We start from the raw sequence: 18,312 nt of genomic DNA, 5'->3' as shown, positions 1-18,312 counted from the left end.
TGAGCATCCAGCAGCTGCCTCTGTTTGGAGAGTACGTGTGGTTTGGGTGGCATTTGGGTGGGAGGAAAGGGGCACTTTGGTCAAGAGACGAGCTTCACAAAGCTCTTGCGCTTAAAGGGAAATATTGAAAAGCTGAAATTGCTAATTAAGTAAAGGTTAGGGTAGGATTCTTGTGCCTTAATTGATCCAGCCAGATTTCCCAGAAACTAGCTAGAACAGATAGATGCTAACAACAGTCTTAACAGGGCATTATGACGCCTCTGTCTGCCCCCTGTTTGCTCCCTGCCTTATGTTTGTGAGTCCTAAGAGCTGGCACAGTTCTGCAGTTGACCGTGGGCCTGGGGTTCTGGGAAGTGTAACAGAGCACGTGGAAATCGCGTTTCCACGGAGCAGTAACCAAGCCAGGTGGAGAGTGGGTAAGAACTGTTGTTGTGCTTTGTGACGAGCTGGATGTGTTTTCACCCTTAGATGAAAGCGGTTTGTAGCTGCTGGTGTGTTTTTTTCTTGCCTTCTCTTCAAAATAAACGTGTGCGAGGGGGACCAGGGAGGACGATGAGTCCCATCACCCGCTTTCCTTTCTGTGTTTAGAGACGACGGCGCTGACAACGAAGCCTGCGTTTCCAACAAGTTTGTTAACGATGGCAGTTTCCTCCAGCAGTTTCTCAAGCTGCAGAAGGAAAAGTCAAGTACTGGTAGGTGGATTTCTGAGAGGCAGGAGGACTCCCTTCTCCTGGCGATCCCGGCTTTGTGTGAGCTGTTCTCTTTAGAAACCCCGCTATGAGCTGTTCCCTGTGTGAGTAAGTTCTAAAGCAATGATGACCCCTTTAAATACGGATTAAAGCCTTTCCCTGAGAGGGAGGTTTGCCGGTTTTCCCCCTCTGCGTAGGTGTTGTAAAGACAAGCACATCTCTTCAAGCTTGAATCTCTCTTTAAAAATAAATAAAAGCCATCACAGCTTTAATTTTATTAATCAATCGGCACCTTCAACTTACTCTCCCACTAGTGCTCTGTTTTAGCTGTTACCAGAGTTGTTCTTTATAACCTTCTGAGATGCAAACAGTAAGGATGCGCAGGAATTATTTTCGCCCCCCCGACCCCCTTCCCCTCATTTTTTTTTCGAAGAACCTCCCCCAAGTTCTACTAATAACTCGGCAAACGCTTCCGCGCCGGGTGTCGGGAAGAAGCCGTTGCTCTTTGGGAAGCGGCCCGGGCAGGTCCTGAGCAGCATGTTGCACCAAGCGAAGAACTACTCCCATTCCAAACAGAGCCCGGTCGTTAACCGCCTCAGTGTGTTTCAGTCGCCCGACGAAGATGAGGAGGAAGATTATGAGCAGTGGTTGGAAATTAAAGGTAAATGACACCTCGTGCTGCGGTTGGGGTGCGGGTCCGCTTGCCCTAGGGAGGTTTCTTCCCCAGCAGAGGGTTGGGGTGGGTTTTTTTTTCACCCTTAGGCTGGGGATTTGTGCTCTTAGGGCGGGCTTGTGCATCGTGAGCCTATAAATGCCACCAGTTAACGCTGGTGGGCTCCTCCAAAGCCAGGGAAGCGGAGAACTGAGCGCTGCTAAGAGATTCCTGCTCCAGCCTGAGCTCTGTTTGGGAGATGGGGCACCCGACCTACTTAGACTGAGTCTGGTTTGTGCCTGGGAAGGTTCATTTTCTCAGAGTTCTCAAAGCAAGTGCTTGAGCAGCCTGTAAGTCTGTGAAAATCGCATGTGGGGAAGAAACGCGGTCGACTTGTAGTGGAGCTTGGTCGGTCGCCAGTCGTAAGAATTCTGCTTTTTGTACAACTGAAACACATTACGCCTGTTTTGTAGTAAATGTATAGATGCAATGTTTGTATTTCAAGTGGAATCTGAGTTTGTTAAATGACAGAAAATGAAAAGTCCTCACTCTGAATGTGGCCTCTAGGGGGAAGAATTGTGTGCGTTAATACTCGAGATGACGTGTTGGGCACAGAACTATGGTCGGGTGAAATCAAAGTTCCTGCCTCTTTTCAAAGTTTCGTTAGAAAAAATCTCACCTCTAGGTCCTGACTGCTTTAAGTGGGGTAGAAAAGCAACAAAAAATACTGCAGCGCTTAAATAACCCGATTTAGCTGGATAACCTCGGCCAGGAAGCCAGGAGGCAGATTTGCCTAATAATCCGAATTTCATGCGTGCACGTTAATCGAGTATAAAATTAGATTGGAGTTGCTAAATAAGTCACAGTGAGCTTTGTGTCATAATTAATTTCATTATATGTTTACAAAACCATGTCTTAACTGTTGCTGGTGGGATTTATAAAGGCGTGATCTGAGTACGTCGGGACCAAAGTGTGAAGGAGTGTGAGAAAGAGCCACTGGCTTTAGAGAATGAAGACACAGATGGACCCTTCGTTTAAACCTCACGGGTTCAAATCTGGTCTAGATCAGGGTGGGCAACTCCACTCCTGCGTGCTCTGCCCAGATTATTGCTGCCCTGCATTCGGTTCCCCCAGAACGTGTCCTGCAGGAGTAATCGAGCCAGAGCGCTGACTTCCCGCTTAGGGGAGCGCAGAGGCTGACGATAACCTCGGGCTTGTGATTTCTACGGCTTTCGTCTCATCCTTTTTCTTCCCGTTCCCCTTCTACTTTTGTCTGCCGCCGTGGTTCTTAGAAGTAATGTACCTGTTGCCTGTTTGGTGTGTGAGTTGAACCCCAGTACTGACAGCCTGCTTAAAGTTTTACCCCCAGAGGATGCGGAGACCCGACAAGTGGTGGAAAAGCTGGCTAGGTTCATCGCTGAAGGGGGACCCGAGTTAGAGAAGGTGGCTATGGAAGACTACAAGGATAACCCAGCTTTTTCGTAAGTGGGGCGATAAATCTTGTCTTCCAAAAGCACGGGGGGGTGCTGGACCCCAGCTCGGGGCTGGTTGTGTCTCCACTGACGGAGGATTCCCTCCTATATCAGAGCAGACAATTACTCATTTGCCTTCAAGTGACGCAAAAAGTGTGGGCGCCAGTCCTTAAAGCCGTATGTATTTACAGAGGCTGAAGGCTTTGGAATCCACATCTTGCTTAATTTATCTATTCTGTGGGGTTTTTTTGGCTTGAGCTATTTATATCCCGGAGCAGCGATGTTTGCAGGGTTGTTGCTGATGCGTATTTTTTTGCCCTTCTTCCCTCCATCTCCGCCCTAGGTTTTTGCATGATAAGAACAGCAGAGAATTCCTTTACTACAGAAAGAAAGTGGCAGAGATAAGAAAAGAGAATGAAAGTTCTCAGGCATCCTCTTCTCAAAAAGGTAATTAAGGCTGGGATCTGGAGAACAGGAGTCGCACAGGTCAAATTTGACTTCTTTGCTTTCTGGAACTGCTTGTTACATCCGTTCTGGAAACGGTTAGCCTGGGTGTTTGGCTGTCAGTCTGCTGCCTATAAATAAAATTTCAGAATGGAAGGAGATGGCGATCAAACATCACCGTGATGGCATCGAGCTCTTGTGCCAAAGAGATCGTTTCCCAAGCCCGCAGCACGCTCCGCTGTGCTCCACAGAAAGGGCTCTTGGAAGAGATTTTCCTCGTATTTCTCCATTCCAGAAAGTGTTTCGGCCCTGAAAATGCATTTAGAGAAGTGCTTTTTCTCATATGTTCTTACCTGTAATTACAAATTAAAACGGCTGGCTGGTGTGTTTGTCTGTTTGAAGGCAATCCTCATTTCTGCTGCCGTTTCCTTATCTGAAGCTTTTATTTTCTGCTTGGGGCGTTAATCCTTGCTGCCGTGGCTAAATAATGTATTTGCCTGGCTCCTTATAAACATGAAATAGGCTCGAAATATTAACAATCAGAGCTTTCTCTGGACTTTCGGGCGAAGGCTGCAGTAGCCACTTCTTCCAGGTGAGGATTGGGACTGTTCTGTGGAGAATTTCCCCCGTCCCACAGCCTTCCCCTAAGCTGGGCAGCAGCTCTGTGCAGCGACAGCAGGTGCGAGTGGTTTCTCCACTTTCTCTAAGACCTTCCCACAGCTCCTCGGGCCGTCAGTGGCAAAGCCTTTAACTAGAGATAATTGCAAGGTGTAACCCTGTGGAAAAGTTCCTGACGTGGGGAAGAAACTTCCTCTGTGGTAGAGAGAGAAACATCTTTGAAGATAAAAGCTCGTTTGCGAGTTCGTCTCCTCTCGAGTAGCTCCTGGTGCAGAGGACGCTGCTCTCCTTACTCTCGTACAACCTTACGAAATATTGTGGGGGTTTGGGGGGGATGTAAACTCTTATGACTGTTGACATGTAAACATTTCTTAAAAATTAAACTCGACCTTTTGCCCTCATTCTGCTCTTGGGGTTCTTAGAACAGATAGGCTTTGACTGTTGCTTGTGTGAGTTGGGCCCAGTACTGACAGCCTGCTTAAAGTTTCACCCCCAGACGACGAAGAGACAAAGAACTCTGCTGAGAAACTCGCCAGGTTCGTAGCGGACGGGGGTCCCGAGGTGGAAGCTATCGCCTTGCAGAACAACCGAGAGAACCCCGCTTTCAGGTAAGGGAAGAAACCCATGGGTCTGGTCTTTTTTTTTTTTTTTTTAAGGGGAAATGACAGATGAGGGTGCGTTAAATCTGAAGTTGCGAGGGCGGCACGCTTCCGCGGTGCTGCTGCTTTGACGTTCTTGAGCTCCACAGTTTAAAACAAGATTCGGAGAGAGCGGGATCGATTCGCTTTCCCTCCTGAACTCACAGCTGCTGCCCTTCCTCACCTGCTTTCTGTTCGTACAATTCGAACCTTTATACTTCTCCCCGTAGCTGTGTTTTGGTGCGAGGCCCCATCCTGCTGCTGCCCAATTAATTTCCTGGCTTGCTCTTTCCACAACATCCTCACTAACGTGCGCGTGGCTCTCCTTCGCCGTTAGATCCCCCTTTGGAATCTCTGCCTCAGCCTTTCAGATGCGAGTTGTTCTCTCTGGTGCTCACTGACAGCTGTTTAATGCCTCCCTTTGGCCTCATCCGGGTTTCATTTTTCTGCTCTTACAAACAATTTGGTGCGTTCCCTGGCAGGGAAGCGGGGCTCAGCCAGCCTTCTTCTTGTTGCTGATATTTTGGTGTTTTATTGACTGCTTTCAGGCTCTCTGGGGGGCTCCCCCGGGGCTGTGAATTACATTAGACAGATGCTCTAATGTCTGAGCTGCTTCAGTATTTACTTTAAACCGCTGCTGGGATCCCACCTGAGCGCGATCGAGCTAAACACAGCCTCCTCTGGCTGGATTTTGTCGACCCTGTCCTGCCCTCCTCTAGGTCCTGAAGCAATCCTTAATGCTGTTCTTCAAGTGGAGGGATACACGACCACATTTAGTGAATTTTAAAACACAGCAGAGAACTGTTTGTGTTTTGTGCAGCAATAGGTGGGAAAGGCCCCTGTCACCTTTTGGGTTTTCTTGTGGGAGCAGGCGCTGTCCCAGGAGAGGTCACACCAGTGTTAAACTGGTCCTCTGAAAAGGGAGGATTGTAGAGGAGTTAGGGAAAGCGAGGTTTTCTGTGTAAAATATTTAAACTAAAGGGAGTCTGAAAAGCTCACGTGTTTGTAACAAACATGACTGCATCAATTGATTTCAAACCCCCTGCGAGAGGGTTTGTTCGTGTTCTTGCCACAGAGACTAAGGAGTTCTGTTTTACCCAGAAGGTCAGAGACGCCTGTTTCTGGAAGGGGTGGCAAATCAAGTGATGGGGTTTTTGGGTATGAGGGAGCAGAAGGAAGAGTCGCGGTGTAATTAAGCAGACTGGCAATGTCAACGCTTCACTCTTGAATAGAGAGCTTGGGAGCAGTTTCTTTGGGCAGTGGTTTGCCGTTCCCCAGGGTAAGACCTGAACCTTTTGTTTTCTTCTCTTGAGCTTAAAGCCAGCGTGCTGTGGAGCAGCCCTCGCAGTTTTTCCAAAAGCAGGAAGGGCAGGTACATTCTGAGGGAATTTGCCTTTCCACACATGTAACGCGACTCTTCTTTTTTTGTTTTTAGCACTATGCCTTTATTTGGCAACCCAGAAATAGCTGTGGCTGCCTCATGGGTGGGAAATAGGCTTCCCAATCCCAAAGGCTCGCAGCCTGACCTCTCCGGAGCAGGCGGAGCCCTGCACTGCGCACACATCCACGCAGGATGGTGCTGGAGAGCAAGGAAGCTGTGGGGGAAGGATGGTTGTGCAAGAAGAGCCTCGCAGGAAAACAAATTCTGCTGCATCCAACCCCTGCGCGTAACTGGTACATCTAAACTTTATTTTTGTTTTTTAATTTTATTCCCTAGGTTTTTATATGAGCCAAACAGCAAAGGCTACAAGTATTACCGGCAGAAGCTGGAGGAGTTCCGTAAGGCCAAAACCAGCGCCGGGGGCGCCCCCTTGCCTGTGGAGCCCAGCCTGAAGAGGAAGACCAGTCCTGAGGCGTCACCGTCACCTTTGTCCTTGCCCTCTTTGCCCTTGCCTTCACCTTTGCCTTTGCCCGTTCCCTCACCTTTGCCTTTGCCCCTGCCCGTTCCTCCAGCCTTGCCCCTGCCTGTTCCCTCGGCTTTGCCCCTGCCCTTTCCCTCGCCCTTGCCTGTGCCCTCATCCCTGCCCTCACCTTCACCGTCGTCCTCCACGACTCGTCACGCGCGGCCTGCCACAGCCACAGGCACAACTAAAAAGAAGCGGAAGAGCAGGTGGGGGCCGGAGGAGGACAAGGTGGAATTGCCCCTCCCGCAGCTCGTCCAACAGCTGGATTCTCCGTCCCCTCTTTCAGGTCAGCGGGTCTGTGTGTTGTGTCAAATAACTGTATTTTTTTCTTTTCCTGGGGAGCGCGTTCTGCCTTAGCACAGCTGGCTTTGTACACAGAAACGCCAGCAAGTCTTATCTCTCGTTGTAATCTCCTTGGTCACCAGCCCCCAATCTTTCAGCTGGATCTAGCAGCTACCTCTCCCCTGTGTGGAAACCCAGATAAACCACTTTATCTCGCAGACGCCAGGGATTGGATCTTATCGTTTTCCAGCTATCTGAAAACCCTGCTGTGCTCTAGCTCATTACAGCCTCAGCCTCTACACTCTTTAGAGCTATTTCACTTCAGGAGGAGAGTGTCAGGAACCAAATATCAAAGGCTGAACTGCGCTTATTCCCCGTGGTAGGGTAAAATCCCTGGGCAGCTCTTCCATCGCGCTCTCGCTGATCAGAAGGCTAAATGGGAAGAGCTGTTCCCCAAGGGCTGGCGGGCGCGTGTCTTCCACTTCCAATTTATACCCGTTTCGGTTCATTCGATGACGGGCGGCGCTCGCAGTCCTTGTTCAGCTCGCGCTCCCGCGACTTCACCTGCTGAGTTCACCCGTAGGGTAAAATCCCTGGGCAGCTCTTCCATCGCGCTCTCGCTGATCAGAAGGCTAAATGGGAAGAGCTGTTCCCCAAGGGCTGGCGGGCGCGTGTCTTCCACTTCCAATTTATACCCGTTTCGGTTCATTCGATGACGGGCGGCGCTCGCAGTCCTTGTTCAGCTCGCGCTCCCGCGACTTCACCTGCTGAGTTCACCCAGGGGGTGCAGCTTGCTTCGAGTTGGAAGTGAATTCTTCCAGCTGAGGCCCTTGTGGGGAGCTCGCAGAGGGGTTGAGGCCCTCTGTGCGTGTGCGGCCGTGGAATGAGGCTGTTGGGGCTACACACAGAGATGGAGTCACTCGAGGACAGCAGGTGGATGCAGGCGTTTCAGGTGCCAGCTTGGAATCCTTTGGCCAATTAGTGTGGTGCAGGGGAAAGGATGTGAAAACGAGAAAGAGAAGATGTAAGATAAGACAGTCGGCAAACTGAAAACATTAATAGAACGAGACTGGAGTCACAGGAAAAGTAATAAGTGCTTGTCCCAGTAAGGACCGTTTTCAAAATGCGAAAGCAGAACAGATGAAATGGGACCAGTAACAGAAAAACAAGGTGTCATTTTCTGAGCTGCGGGGAGAGACCACGGGTAATTCTCCATGTGTGGTCACCCTGTATTATTCGTTGCCCCAGCAAGTCCCTGGGTTTGAGAGGAGATAATTGCCGACCCCTCCGTAGCTTTGATTCTCAGGGTGGGGTGAGGTGCAGGGTTGGCTGTGGGTGCTGTGGGACTTGTTGGTTTTGCCGAGGTCGAGAGGGAAGGACGGAATTATCTCCCAATCCAGCTCGTCAGATGCAGAGGAGGAGGAGTTCCTGTGGGCTTCTGCCTTCTGATGGCAGCCCAGCACGGACGCCCTGGCCTTACATCTCGGCTGGGCAGGACGAGGCAGCAACCTGAGCAGTTTATTCATTTGACCTTGAATTGCTGCTCAGAGTAAGGCCGAAATCAGATGCAAAAGCCTTTCCAGGTTTTGTACCTCTGGAGTTTTGGGTTGGTTTTTTTTCTTTATTTTTTTTCTTACAGACAGTAATGAACCTTCGATGATGAAGCTGGGCAAGCGCTTTCAAAACAAGCGTCAGATTCCATCTTAATACCTCCTGCTGCAGCGAGCGGGGCTGCGGGGGTATCTGTGTGCTCGTTCCAGCAGCTTCCCACCGAAACCTCCCCGGGTGCCTTTAGCCTCCCCTTAATTAGACAAGGGACGTGCTCCTTGTGGTCATGCTCACTTTCTGCAGGGCTTTGTGTCAAGTCGAAGAAAAGGACAGCAAACAATTTGCCAGGCATAACAAATCAACCGGTAATGCGCTGTTAATGCTCTGCAGGGGGAAGGATTTTTTTTTTTGTTTTTTTTATCAGTTCAGATGGACTAATCCCTTTTTAGAATTAACATCTTCAACCTGACAGGTGAGGAAAATTCCAGATTACAGCCCCGGTCCTGGGGAAGGCTGGAGTCGCACAGTGTGCTTTGGGACCTAAATATCTACGTCTTAGTCCTTTATCCTTTAGCAATTGTTTTGGAATTAGCAGAGGACTGTTGTGACTCTTTACTTGTCTGCTCTTAGTAATAAATCAGTATCGTGGAGAGAAGGAATTGTAGCTCTTCTGGACAGAAACAAGGCTCCTTAAATGTCTGGGTATCGATACGTGTAACTGCATACGTCCTGCAGGGACTAATACATCTGAAAAGCTGAACAGGGGAGAGATGCTGTGATTAGTGAACTCGGTGGACTAATGGGAAATTGGAGGCTGTCATTAGAACTTGGGTATTGGATTCGTTGGGGTCTTACTGCTTTTAATTGAGTTAAGATCTTCCGAGTATGGAGGAAATAAAAATAATCAGGCAATTCTGTATTGGGATTTCTCCTGCTGTCCTTAAAGGACGTTCGCTTCTCTCGTAACAAGCTCTTCTTTGGGCGTGTGAGAAAGGGATAAACCTTCAGGTAGTCTTCTGCCAATGCTGCAGACAGACTGCACCATTAACCCTGTAGGCAAAGCTGATGTCATTCAAGGAAAAAAAAAAAAAAGTATTTTTCTTTTTTTTTCTGCTGAACATGAGACTGAGAAGCGTCCCCTTATCTTTTGCAGAACATTTGCCTGGTGCTAGACCAGTGTAAAGAACTTCTAAATCTTACCTATTTTTATGCAAATTAATTGACTGATCTTTATTTATGACTAGACTTGTCTGTCTTCAGATGTGGACTTGGGGTGGAGCTTTGCTTTTTTCTCTCGGCTTTGCCTGTGTTGTGATGCTTTGGGACGAGCCTGCAAAAAAATCTCTCCCAGCTGAAGTTCTGCAATGACTTTCAGCCTCTCTCAGCCTCTCTCGGCGGAAAGCCTGCAAGGTCCCAGAGCAGTCAGACACACCTGCTGTAGTTTCAGCAGTAGTTTTAGTGGCTTGTGCTTTCTGGGAAGTAAAAGAAGATGCCACGGCCTCACCTTTCTCCTTTAAGGTGGTTATATATGCTGGCAAGCCACCAGCTCGCGGGGCCTCCAGAGCCGTGCCTGGCTCGTAGCCGGAGTGTTTATGCAATTGAGAACTGAGCCAGAGAGCTGCCGACCTCTGTGAAGGGCAGAGAGTCTTCCTCGGCCCATTCGGAGAAAGCTTTCCCCTGCCCAGGGACAGGAGGGGAATCCTGGACCAGGGCTGATGCCGGAGTGCCCTTTGGCACCAGATCCTTCTTAGCGCAGTGTGTTCCTCCAGCCTGTTTCCACATCTCTGTTCTCTCTGAGAAAGAAATCGGGCAGTTCATAGGCTTATTTTTCTGTTTGTTCTTATTTCTTGGGAGCTGAGAGCGCAACTCCGAGCACCCGGCCCGGCATAACGCGGCTTCTCACCTTCCCTCCTTTTGGAAAAACCTCTTGCGGTGTTTTACATGACTCTTCCCAGCGCTGGGGCGAGCGTGCAGAGGCTGGAGCTGCGCGAGGGATGGCGGCCGCGCTGGTTTTGGGTTCTTGGGAGGCTGGAGCTTCGGAAGCCGCTTCCGTGGGGTTGCTCGGCCGAAGGCCCGCGGGGAAGGAGGGCAGATGAGAGTGCTCAGATCGATTGCCCCCGAGTTCGAGCAAGAGGAAGGGAGAAGCTGACCCCTGGGGCCTAATTAGCATACTGTGGAGACATTTGGTGTCATGAACAATGATCCTATTATTATCGGGCTTCATAATTAATAGATAATGAATAATTAATGGAGCGTAATTTAACCGTGGTCTGGACTTACATTCAAATGGAGGCTTTTTGCAGTCATTAGGAAGAAATGCTTTTCCTTGTCTTGAAAAATGCAGCGTGCTTTCGAGCGCGGTTGTGGGTCTTCTTTTAATCCCTTCAATATTTAATTGTGGGGATCTTTAGCTCTGAGGTGCTTTAGAGGGAAGCTGCCAGCCCTGCCAGATAGAGAGGACCCAAGTTTGCAAGGCAATCTCCGCTGTAGATCTTTCTTGCAGCCCCAGCAGTGTTTCTGTTGCTTTCGATGACAAACGGGCTTCCCTTCCCTCCCCTCCCTCTTTCCTTTAACTTGCCCTTTGAACTCAGAGCGCTCTATGGTCATTTTAAATCGGTAGGTGCCCTGCCCAGATAGATGTTAATATCTAATTTCAGGGCTTAGCTGATAAAACAGCAAAAACCATTCCAAAGGAGGAGCTTTCCAAAAGGGGACGCTGCAGAAAAAGGAGGAGACGTCAGCGGGATTGTCGCACAGAGGCTTCGAAAGCAGCAGGGCCAGCGTCCCTGGCAGCGCTGCTCTTCAGCCTGTGGATTAGAAACTGAAATCTCCTCGGGGAATGGCGCCTTCCAAAAGCAGCATAATGCTCGTGTCTTCACTCTAATGTGGTCGTTTGCTCTTCATTTTGAATGGAGTTGCTGTTTACACAGCGATCAGCAGGCACTGACGTGTGCAGGTTGGACAATAACGCTGACGGGCTCGGAGCTGCTCGTGACTCAATTCCCGATAATTAAGTGTCGCTCTGTGCAGTGGCTGCAGTTCATGAGGAACCCTGATGAGGAGAATTAATCTTGAGGAGGAATGGGGTTTTTTTAAAGCGTGACGGAGCAGATTGTGACCTCCGAGGGTGTGAGACGTGGTTCGCGAGCCCGCTGACGCTTTCCAGGCAGAGCCTTGGGCTGGGTGAGGGAATTCCCTGAGCTTGGGGGGGCCACGAGGTGCGACCCAGCAGCTTGCCTGCTCCTGGGGTTCCTCGGTCCCACTCCAGCCGAGTGTCTTGATGCTGGAACCATGTGTAAAACTTCATCGCGGGGGATCTCAAGATACGGTTCTCGGCAGCTGTGTCAGATTTTTGAAAGTCTTTTAACGTCTGCTTGTTACAGTTCAGGACCTCAAGGGTCTTGGTTATGAAAAAGGGAAACCGGTTGGTTTGGTGGGTGTGACCGAGCTCTCCGAAGCCCAGAAGAAGCAGCTGAAGGAGCAGCAGGAGGTAATGCCCTGAAACGATTTCCGAATTCACCTTGTGTTGCAGCGTGGCTGGCTTAGATGGGAAAATGGATGGGGGAGACAGCAAAGAAACTTTCCCGGTGGCCCACAAATAAATCTCTAGGATTTGTGCTGAATGCCTGAGAATCATGTGATGCTGCAGTCAGCAGAAATATTAGAGTACTTTGGGGAATTTGAATTAAGCCAGCCAACTGCTGTCCTGCCAAACTAAAACCCAAAATCTGTCAGGTCTGTTGTGTCGCAGCTGCAGCTGGTTTTGCGTTGCTTCGGCAGTGAGGGGGAGGCGAGCAAATACCCGTAAGCTCCTGGGGAACGAGAGAGGAGCTGGGTTGTGGCAGAACACAAGGGCGATCTCGGAGCTGCGTGGGGCTCGGGGGGGTGGCAGCACTCCTGGGTGCTGGTATCGAGGTGCCTGTGTCAGAGGAACCAGCACGTAACGCTCCCGTGTTTGAGCCGAGGAGCGAGCAGCCGAGATCCGGCGGCGGCGCTGCCCCTTGGGATTCATAATTGCCGTAACCTGGTTTCTGCGGGGCGGGCGCTGCCGCAGAGCGCTGCGAGCCTCGGGCAGGCTCTGCTGCCCACGAAGGGGTTGTCTCACCGAGCCGTCGTGTCTCTTCTCCCCTCCCACCCCCAGATGCAGCAGATGTACGATATGATCATGAAGCACAAGCGAGCCATGCAGGAGATGCAGATGATGTGGGAAAAAGCGATTCAGCAGCACCAACACGGCTACGACAGCGACGAGGAGGTGGACAGCGAGCTGGGGACGTGGGAGCACCAGCTGCGGCGCATGGAGATGGATAAGACGCGAGGTGCGTCGGGAGCAGGGGAAATAACCCTGCGTTGCCGTGAGGCTCCAAACCCTCTGCAATCCCCAGCGGAGCACCGCGTGATTGCTGTTTTCTCTCCTCTGTGTCTTGGGCAGAGTGGGCCGAGCAGCTCACCCAGATGGGCAGAGGGAAACATTTCATCGGAGACTTTCTTCCACCCGACGAGCTGGAGAAATTCATGGAGACCTTCAAGGCGTTGAAGGTGAAATAGCAGAGGCGGTGGCACGGCTTTGCGCTTGTCCCCTGGCAGTGAGGGGAAGATCTCGAGCGTGCGTAGCCCTTTTCCCCAGCAGTTAGCTGCCTGCTGGCCTTGAGGTACTTCTGGGAGCTCTGGAGGAAATGAGGCGTTAGGATTTTTGCTCCTTGCAGAGAAATGGCTGTAGCAAATCAGAGAGCAGACTGTCGGGACGGTGTTTGAGGGTTAGCTGAAACCATAGACAAGCCTGTCAAAGTCCCCACCGCTCCTCTGCTGTTCCTGGTTTGGATAAGTGGTTGCTGATGCCAAGCAAGGAAAATCTGAATTTTTATCCAGGTGATTGCGGTAAAGTGAAAATAGAAAGCCTACAAAAAGCTTATGCAAAGCACTTCAATACCTGCCAATTCTTCCTAAACTGCAGAACTTCTTGATGCTGGCGCATCCCCCGTAATGTTTTCATGTCGCCAGCATGGGGTCTGATGTTCCCTGGAGATCCTGGCTTCAATAAGAACCGTGTCTGAAGCTTGATCCAGTGAGCAGCTTTAAATTCAGGAGCTAAATGTTTCGTGGCTTAATCTCCCAGTAACATTCCCTGCTTCTTGCAGATTATGGGGCTGTGCAGGGCTTTATCTTTTCCTGTTTTCTTCTCCGTGGCGGCACAGAACTGGAATCTCAAGGAATGGGCCTAGTTATTAATTGTTCCGCAGAACCAGCCTAACTCTGAGGAGCTAAAGCTGGTTTTCTCCCCTCCTCTGACCCACAAAGGTGGGTGTATAAAAAAAACCAACCCGATGCTACCGTCTGTGTCTCTGCAGGAAGGACGCGAGCCAGATTATTCTGAATACAAGGAGTTCAAACTGACTGTGGAAAACATCGGTTATCAAATGCTGATGAAGATGGGCTGGAAGGAAGGCGAGGGCCTTGGCTCAGACGGGCAGGGGATTAAAAACCCAGTCAGCAAGTAAGCGGAGTTCTTCTTCTGTTGTTTTAGTCTGTTCCTCTTGGGCTGGTAAGTGATGCTCCTGCCCTACTGGCAGCACCTGCGACGAACGTGACCACAATTCATCACCTTAACACAATGTGGAATCATGGCAGCAAAGGAGAAAAATCATTTCTGAGTTCTCTGGGGTTCCCTCCCCAGCACGGCCTGGCGCTGTTCCTTTATCCCGGGTGGGAGGTGTGATCTGAGCTAAGAGCAGTTTGTTTCTAGTCTCACCTTGCATAGCGTGCTCTGCTGAGAGCTGCCTTCTCTCCGGCTTCCCCATCTATAAAGTGAAGATAAGACGTGTCTGCACCCCACCTTTCCCGGGGCATGTGAGGATTAAGTAACGTCTTTAAAGTCATAAATTTGTTTAAGTATTAAAGAGCGTGCCTTCTGCATCGGAAGCACTTGTGCTGGCTAATCCCTGGTGTGCTGGGGGTGAAAAGCGCTCGCCAGCGTTTGCTCCCGCTAGACCTCTGCTTAAAAGATGTTTCAGTCCAGATCAGAGAGCTGGGTGTGTGATCGTGCATTGCTTGACATCACTGATCTGTGCTGAAATTTTCAGATTTGATCACGCTTCCTGCATTAGGAGGCTTTCTGAGAGTTCTGTCCAAAACTAGATGAGCATCTCTTTGGGTGGATCATCTGCTGGTAACATATGCTGAAGTTCAAAACCAAATATTTGGGATAGGAAATACTCTGATTATTTTAGGATTTGATCCTTTTAGAAATAACGGTTGTTTGTTTACTGCATAACAGAAAGTGTCTCTGCAAAGCGCTTCTGCTTCCCTTTCACGAGAAGATCTCTCTGGCAACGCGCTTGTCGGTTCAAACACGTCCCGCGATAAAGAATCGCTGTGATCAAAACAGCAAAGCTCAGAAACAACCATCGTGGGGTTGAACAGGGGTCGCGATTTGCTTGGCCTCTGCCATCTCTGATGTTCTTAGAACGGATAAGAAGGTGCTACTGCGGCCGGAAAGAAATTCCTCCCGCTCTCAGGCTGCTGTGGGGTACAGGAACAGGAGGCAGGACTTTGACAGCTCAGGGCACCGCTCGGCGGGGGGGAGCCAAAGCGGAGATGGGATTTCTGCTGCGCTTGCCAAAGGTTAAGCAAACGCACATCAACGCTGCCTCTTCCCCCTGACAATAGCGAGTGTCACCGCTTCCGAAAGGCGACGTAGAAACGTGGCAGATGCCGTAAAGCCGCTCGGTATCGGCTGCCGGTTGCGGTGTGTCGCGCGCCGCGTGATGCTGCCCCGTGCTCCCCGACGCTGCTGCTCCGAGCTCTGACAGCGAGAGGCAGCGGGGCTGCGTGGTGACGAGGAAGGTGTGATCCGTCACGTCTCACCTCGGAGCCTTTGTGCCCTCTTTCTGAACAGGGGAACGACCGCTGTGGACGGAGCTGGTTTTGGCATCGATCGTCCGGCCGAGCTAACCAAGGAGGACGACGAGTACGAGGCGTTCCGTAAGCGGATGATGCTCGCCTACCGCTTCCGACCGAATCCTTTGGTAAGGTGGTCCCCAACCCAGAGCAGACACGGTGACGAATCCATTGAGGCTTCTGCGCCGATCTTGTAAGGGTGGGAGTGTTTTAGTGCTTCGCCAAGAGAGCAAACGCTGTGAAAGTTTCTCTTTGATTCTCTCCTCACGCTGAATCAAATTATCGCTACCAAAACATCCACGAGTGCAAGGTTTTCCTTGCTATGACTTTTTTTTTTTAATACAAAAGCTCTTGCTTTTAGTATTATCTGCTGCATATACCCTGTATAGACACTGCATCCAAACGAAGCGGATGGCTTGTCCATGAACCGTGGTTTCTTTTGAGTAATTGTTTTCCTTGTTGCAAAAGGCTTGTGAGTTTGCATTTGCCTCTTGCGTTCAGCGTGCCAGCACGCCTAGAAAGCTACACTTGTAATTTTTGATGGGCAGACCTCGGGTTCCGCTGTCAGAAAGGTCACGTTTCAGTGGCTTTTTCAGATAATTAAGCTCCGATGCTCATTGCTCTGCAAAGACAGCACTTCTGATTAATTTTCTCTTGTCATTCCCTGCAGAACAACCCACGACGACCTTACTACTGAAAATTGGTTTGGGGGACGACGTATTTTCGAAAGAGTTGTAATCTCACCGTGAAATGTTATAAAACTGCATTATCATTCTCTTATTTGCTAATATCGTAAAACTTGCTGAAGTCCCGACACCCGTCTTTCACCCAGAAAGAAAGGGCCCGACGAGCCCCCTCCCTACGCGCTCGAGTGTCGGGACAACCGTGTCTGGGTGGGATTCGGGGCAGAGGGGAGAGCAGGGGAGAAGGGATCCTCACGTGGAGCCCTGCTGAGAGGGGAAGGGTAGCACCAAAGATACCGACAGGAATAGTTCAGGGACTCCATTCGTGTTGAGCTCAGCGCCGCGGTAGAAGAAGGAATAAATTCTGTACCAACCAGCAGCTCCTCTGTTGTTCAGAGCTTATGCTGCTCTGGGGTGGGGGTTTGGGGTTTGTTGTTTGGTTTTTTTTTAATTACAGATAACAGCGGACTGTCTCCAGCCCAGCTTTTGGGGCTGTTGCTCGGTCAGGATCTCGTTCCCTGAAGAACTGGAGGCTCTGAAGCCCAAATTCTAGCCTGGCCTTCAGCTGACCTTGCAAAACCGGTGCCTGGTTGGTTCACCTCTGCCCTGCGGATCGTGGCTGGAGGGGCACGGGGCAAATTTGTTCAGCCTCTTAGTTTCTGAAACACTAAGGTCACCCCCAGCTTCCTAGCAAAACAAAACCAAACAAACAGACTTGCTGACACTTTCTGTGGCTCGGGGTGAGGAAGAGCCAAGCCCTCAAGCACAGGTTGTCAAAGGCTGTTTGAATTCTGTGGTTGTAAGAAACCCCTCTACAAATAGAAATTTTTCTCCATTCAGTCTGTAAATAAACCTCATTCGTTCCTTAGTTTTAAACACTGAATTTTGGGGAAGAGTGGTCTTAACCGTGGGTTTTGTAGGCTGGGAGGCTGCTCTAGATCTCTTTCCTTCCCAGCAGCTTAGAGAAGAGGAAGCGAGATCGGTTGGTTTGGTTTCTGTCGCATTCGTTTTCCCTCGGTCCGGATACTTGGCGTGTGATTCTCGTTTTGTTAACTTTTCTTAACGATGTAGAGTCAAGGACTTGGCTTTCAATTAAAAACGTTGGAAATGGTCAATTCGTTCTGAGCTGTTGCCCTGGGCCCGGCTCGTCAGTAATCACGGGCGATTGGGAAGTAAAGATAAGAAATCTGGCAGCTCTTCGCCTTGTGATTGAGGTCACTGTGACAAACCCACGTTCCCGATACGTGAAGACACTGATCCCTGTCGTGCCCGCGCCGCTGGGTCTCAGATCCTGGCCCTGCTGGTTTTCCTGAGTTCCCAGAGACTGGGGCACAACAGAGCTGAAGCTGGGCTGCCCGTTTCCCTGCTGGTTTTCTTTTTCATACAAGTAGAGGCTTGCAGACCTTCCAGCGGGTCTTTAAAACCGATCTCATAGGGCAGCGCTCCCCGTGCGCTTCGCTGGCGTCGCGTTGGGAAAAGTTGTGTTTTATTCCTTCATTTCTACACAACAGCCTTGGTCTTCCTGAGCCGCCTGCCTGGGTAACTGCGTGCGTCAAGAAGTGCTTTTCTCTGCTCTGATTTTTCTTAACGTTGTCGTGAGCCATGTGTGATTCCCCGTGCCCTGGCTCGGGAAGCCACGAGCGAGGGCTGGTCCTGCTGATCCCCGACGAGACGCTTGGCGCTCTCCTCCTCGCCATCGTTAGCCACGATGTGTGGGTTTGGTCTTCAAAAACCGAATCAAAACAGGCAGCTGCTGCTGCACCGTGCCTGGAAGGTCACCGGAGTTGGGCTCTGTTTTTTTCAGTTCCTGGTGCCCGCGGTGCCAACCGCCCGGCTGGTGCAGGCACGCGAAGGCACCGTGGGATCATGAGAGGGAAAGGAATTGGAGCTTCTTTGCCCCAAGAGCTGGAAGCCCACAGCGACGCTTGTAGAGGCTTCGAGATTTGGGAATTGCTGCAGGGTATTGCGTCAAGTCACCCCAGATTATCTGGTTTACCCCCCTCTTATTTTATTTTATTTTTTTACAGGGTGTCACGCTGCTTGTTGTACATCTGCCTGTGCAGACAGGGCTGCTGGGGGGTTTCTCAGCCCTGTCTCGTTACTGAGCTTTGGAGACTGAACCCCGCTTGCTCTCGGGCGCAGTCCCCTGACCCAGCACAGCCTAACGAGCCTTTCCTCGTCAGCAAGGAGCCACCTCAGTGCTGTATTTTATTTTATTTTTTTACAGGGTGTCACGCTGCTTGTTGTACATCTGCCTGTGCAGACAGGGCTGCTGGGGGGTTTCTCAGCCCTGTCTCGTTACTGAGCTTTGGAGACTGAACCCCGCTTGCTCTCGGGCGCAGTCCCCTGACCCAGCACAGCCTAACGAGCCTTTCCTCGTCAGCAAGGAGCCACCTCAGTGCTGACGAGGCGCACGGGGCGCGTCCCCAGTTCCTCCAACACGAACCAGCCCAGAGCAAAGTGCGGGGCAGCCGGTTCAGCCCCC

General features: G+C 50.6%; 1 protein-coding gene across 1 annotated transcript; it reads left to right on the top strand.

The window, feature by feature from the left end:
• Positions 1–5: 5 nt before the first annotated feature.
• On the top strand, positions 6–15,841 carry SUGP1 (SURP and G patch domain containing 1; the record flags this gene model as incomplete). The annotated part of the gene is made up of 14 exons (XM_009867305.1): positions 6–31; positions 589–692; positions 1,123–1,350; positions 2,699–2,822; positions 3,157–3,260; positions 4,360–4,483; positions 6,231–6,428; positions 6,543–6,703; positions 11,631–11,737; positions 12,389–12,566; positions 12,680–12,786; positions 13,596–13,741; positions 15,143–15,272; positions 15,815–15,841. Coding segments are annotated over 14 exons (1,764 nt in total), but the record flags the coding sequence as incomplete, so codon positions are not given.
• Positions 15,842–18,312: the final 2,471 nt, after the last annotated feature.

The sequence above is a fragment of the Apaloderma vittatum genome, unplaced genomic scaffold, assembly GCF_000703405.1.
Source record: "Apaloderma vittatum isolate BGI_N311 unplaced genomic scaffold, ASM70340v1 scaffold35383, whole genome shotgun sequence".
Classification (NCBI taxonomy): domain Eukaryota; kingdom Metazoa; phylum Chordata; class Aves; order Trogoniformes; family Trogonidae; genus Apaloderma; species Apaloderma vittatum.
The sequence above is the reverse complement of the archived record's forward strand: the minus strand, read 5'-3'. Positions and strand labels throughout refer to the sequence as shown.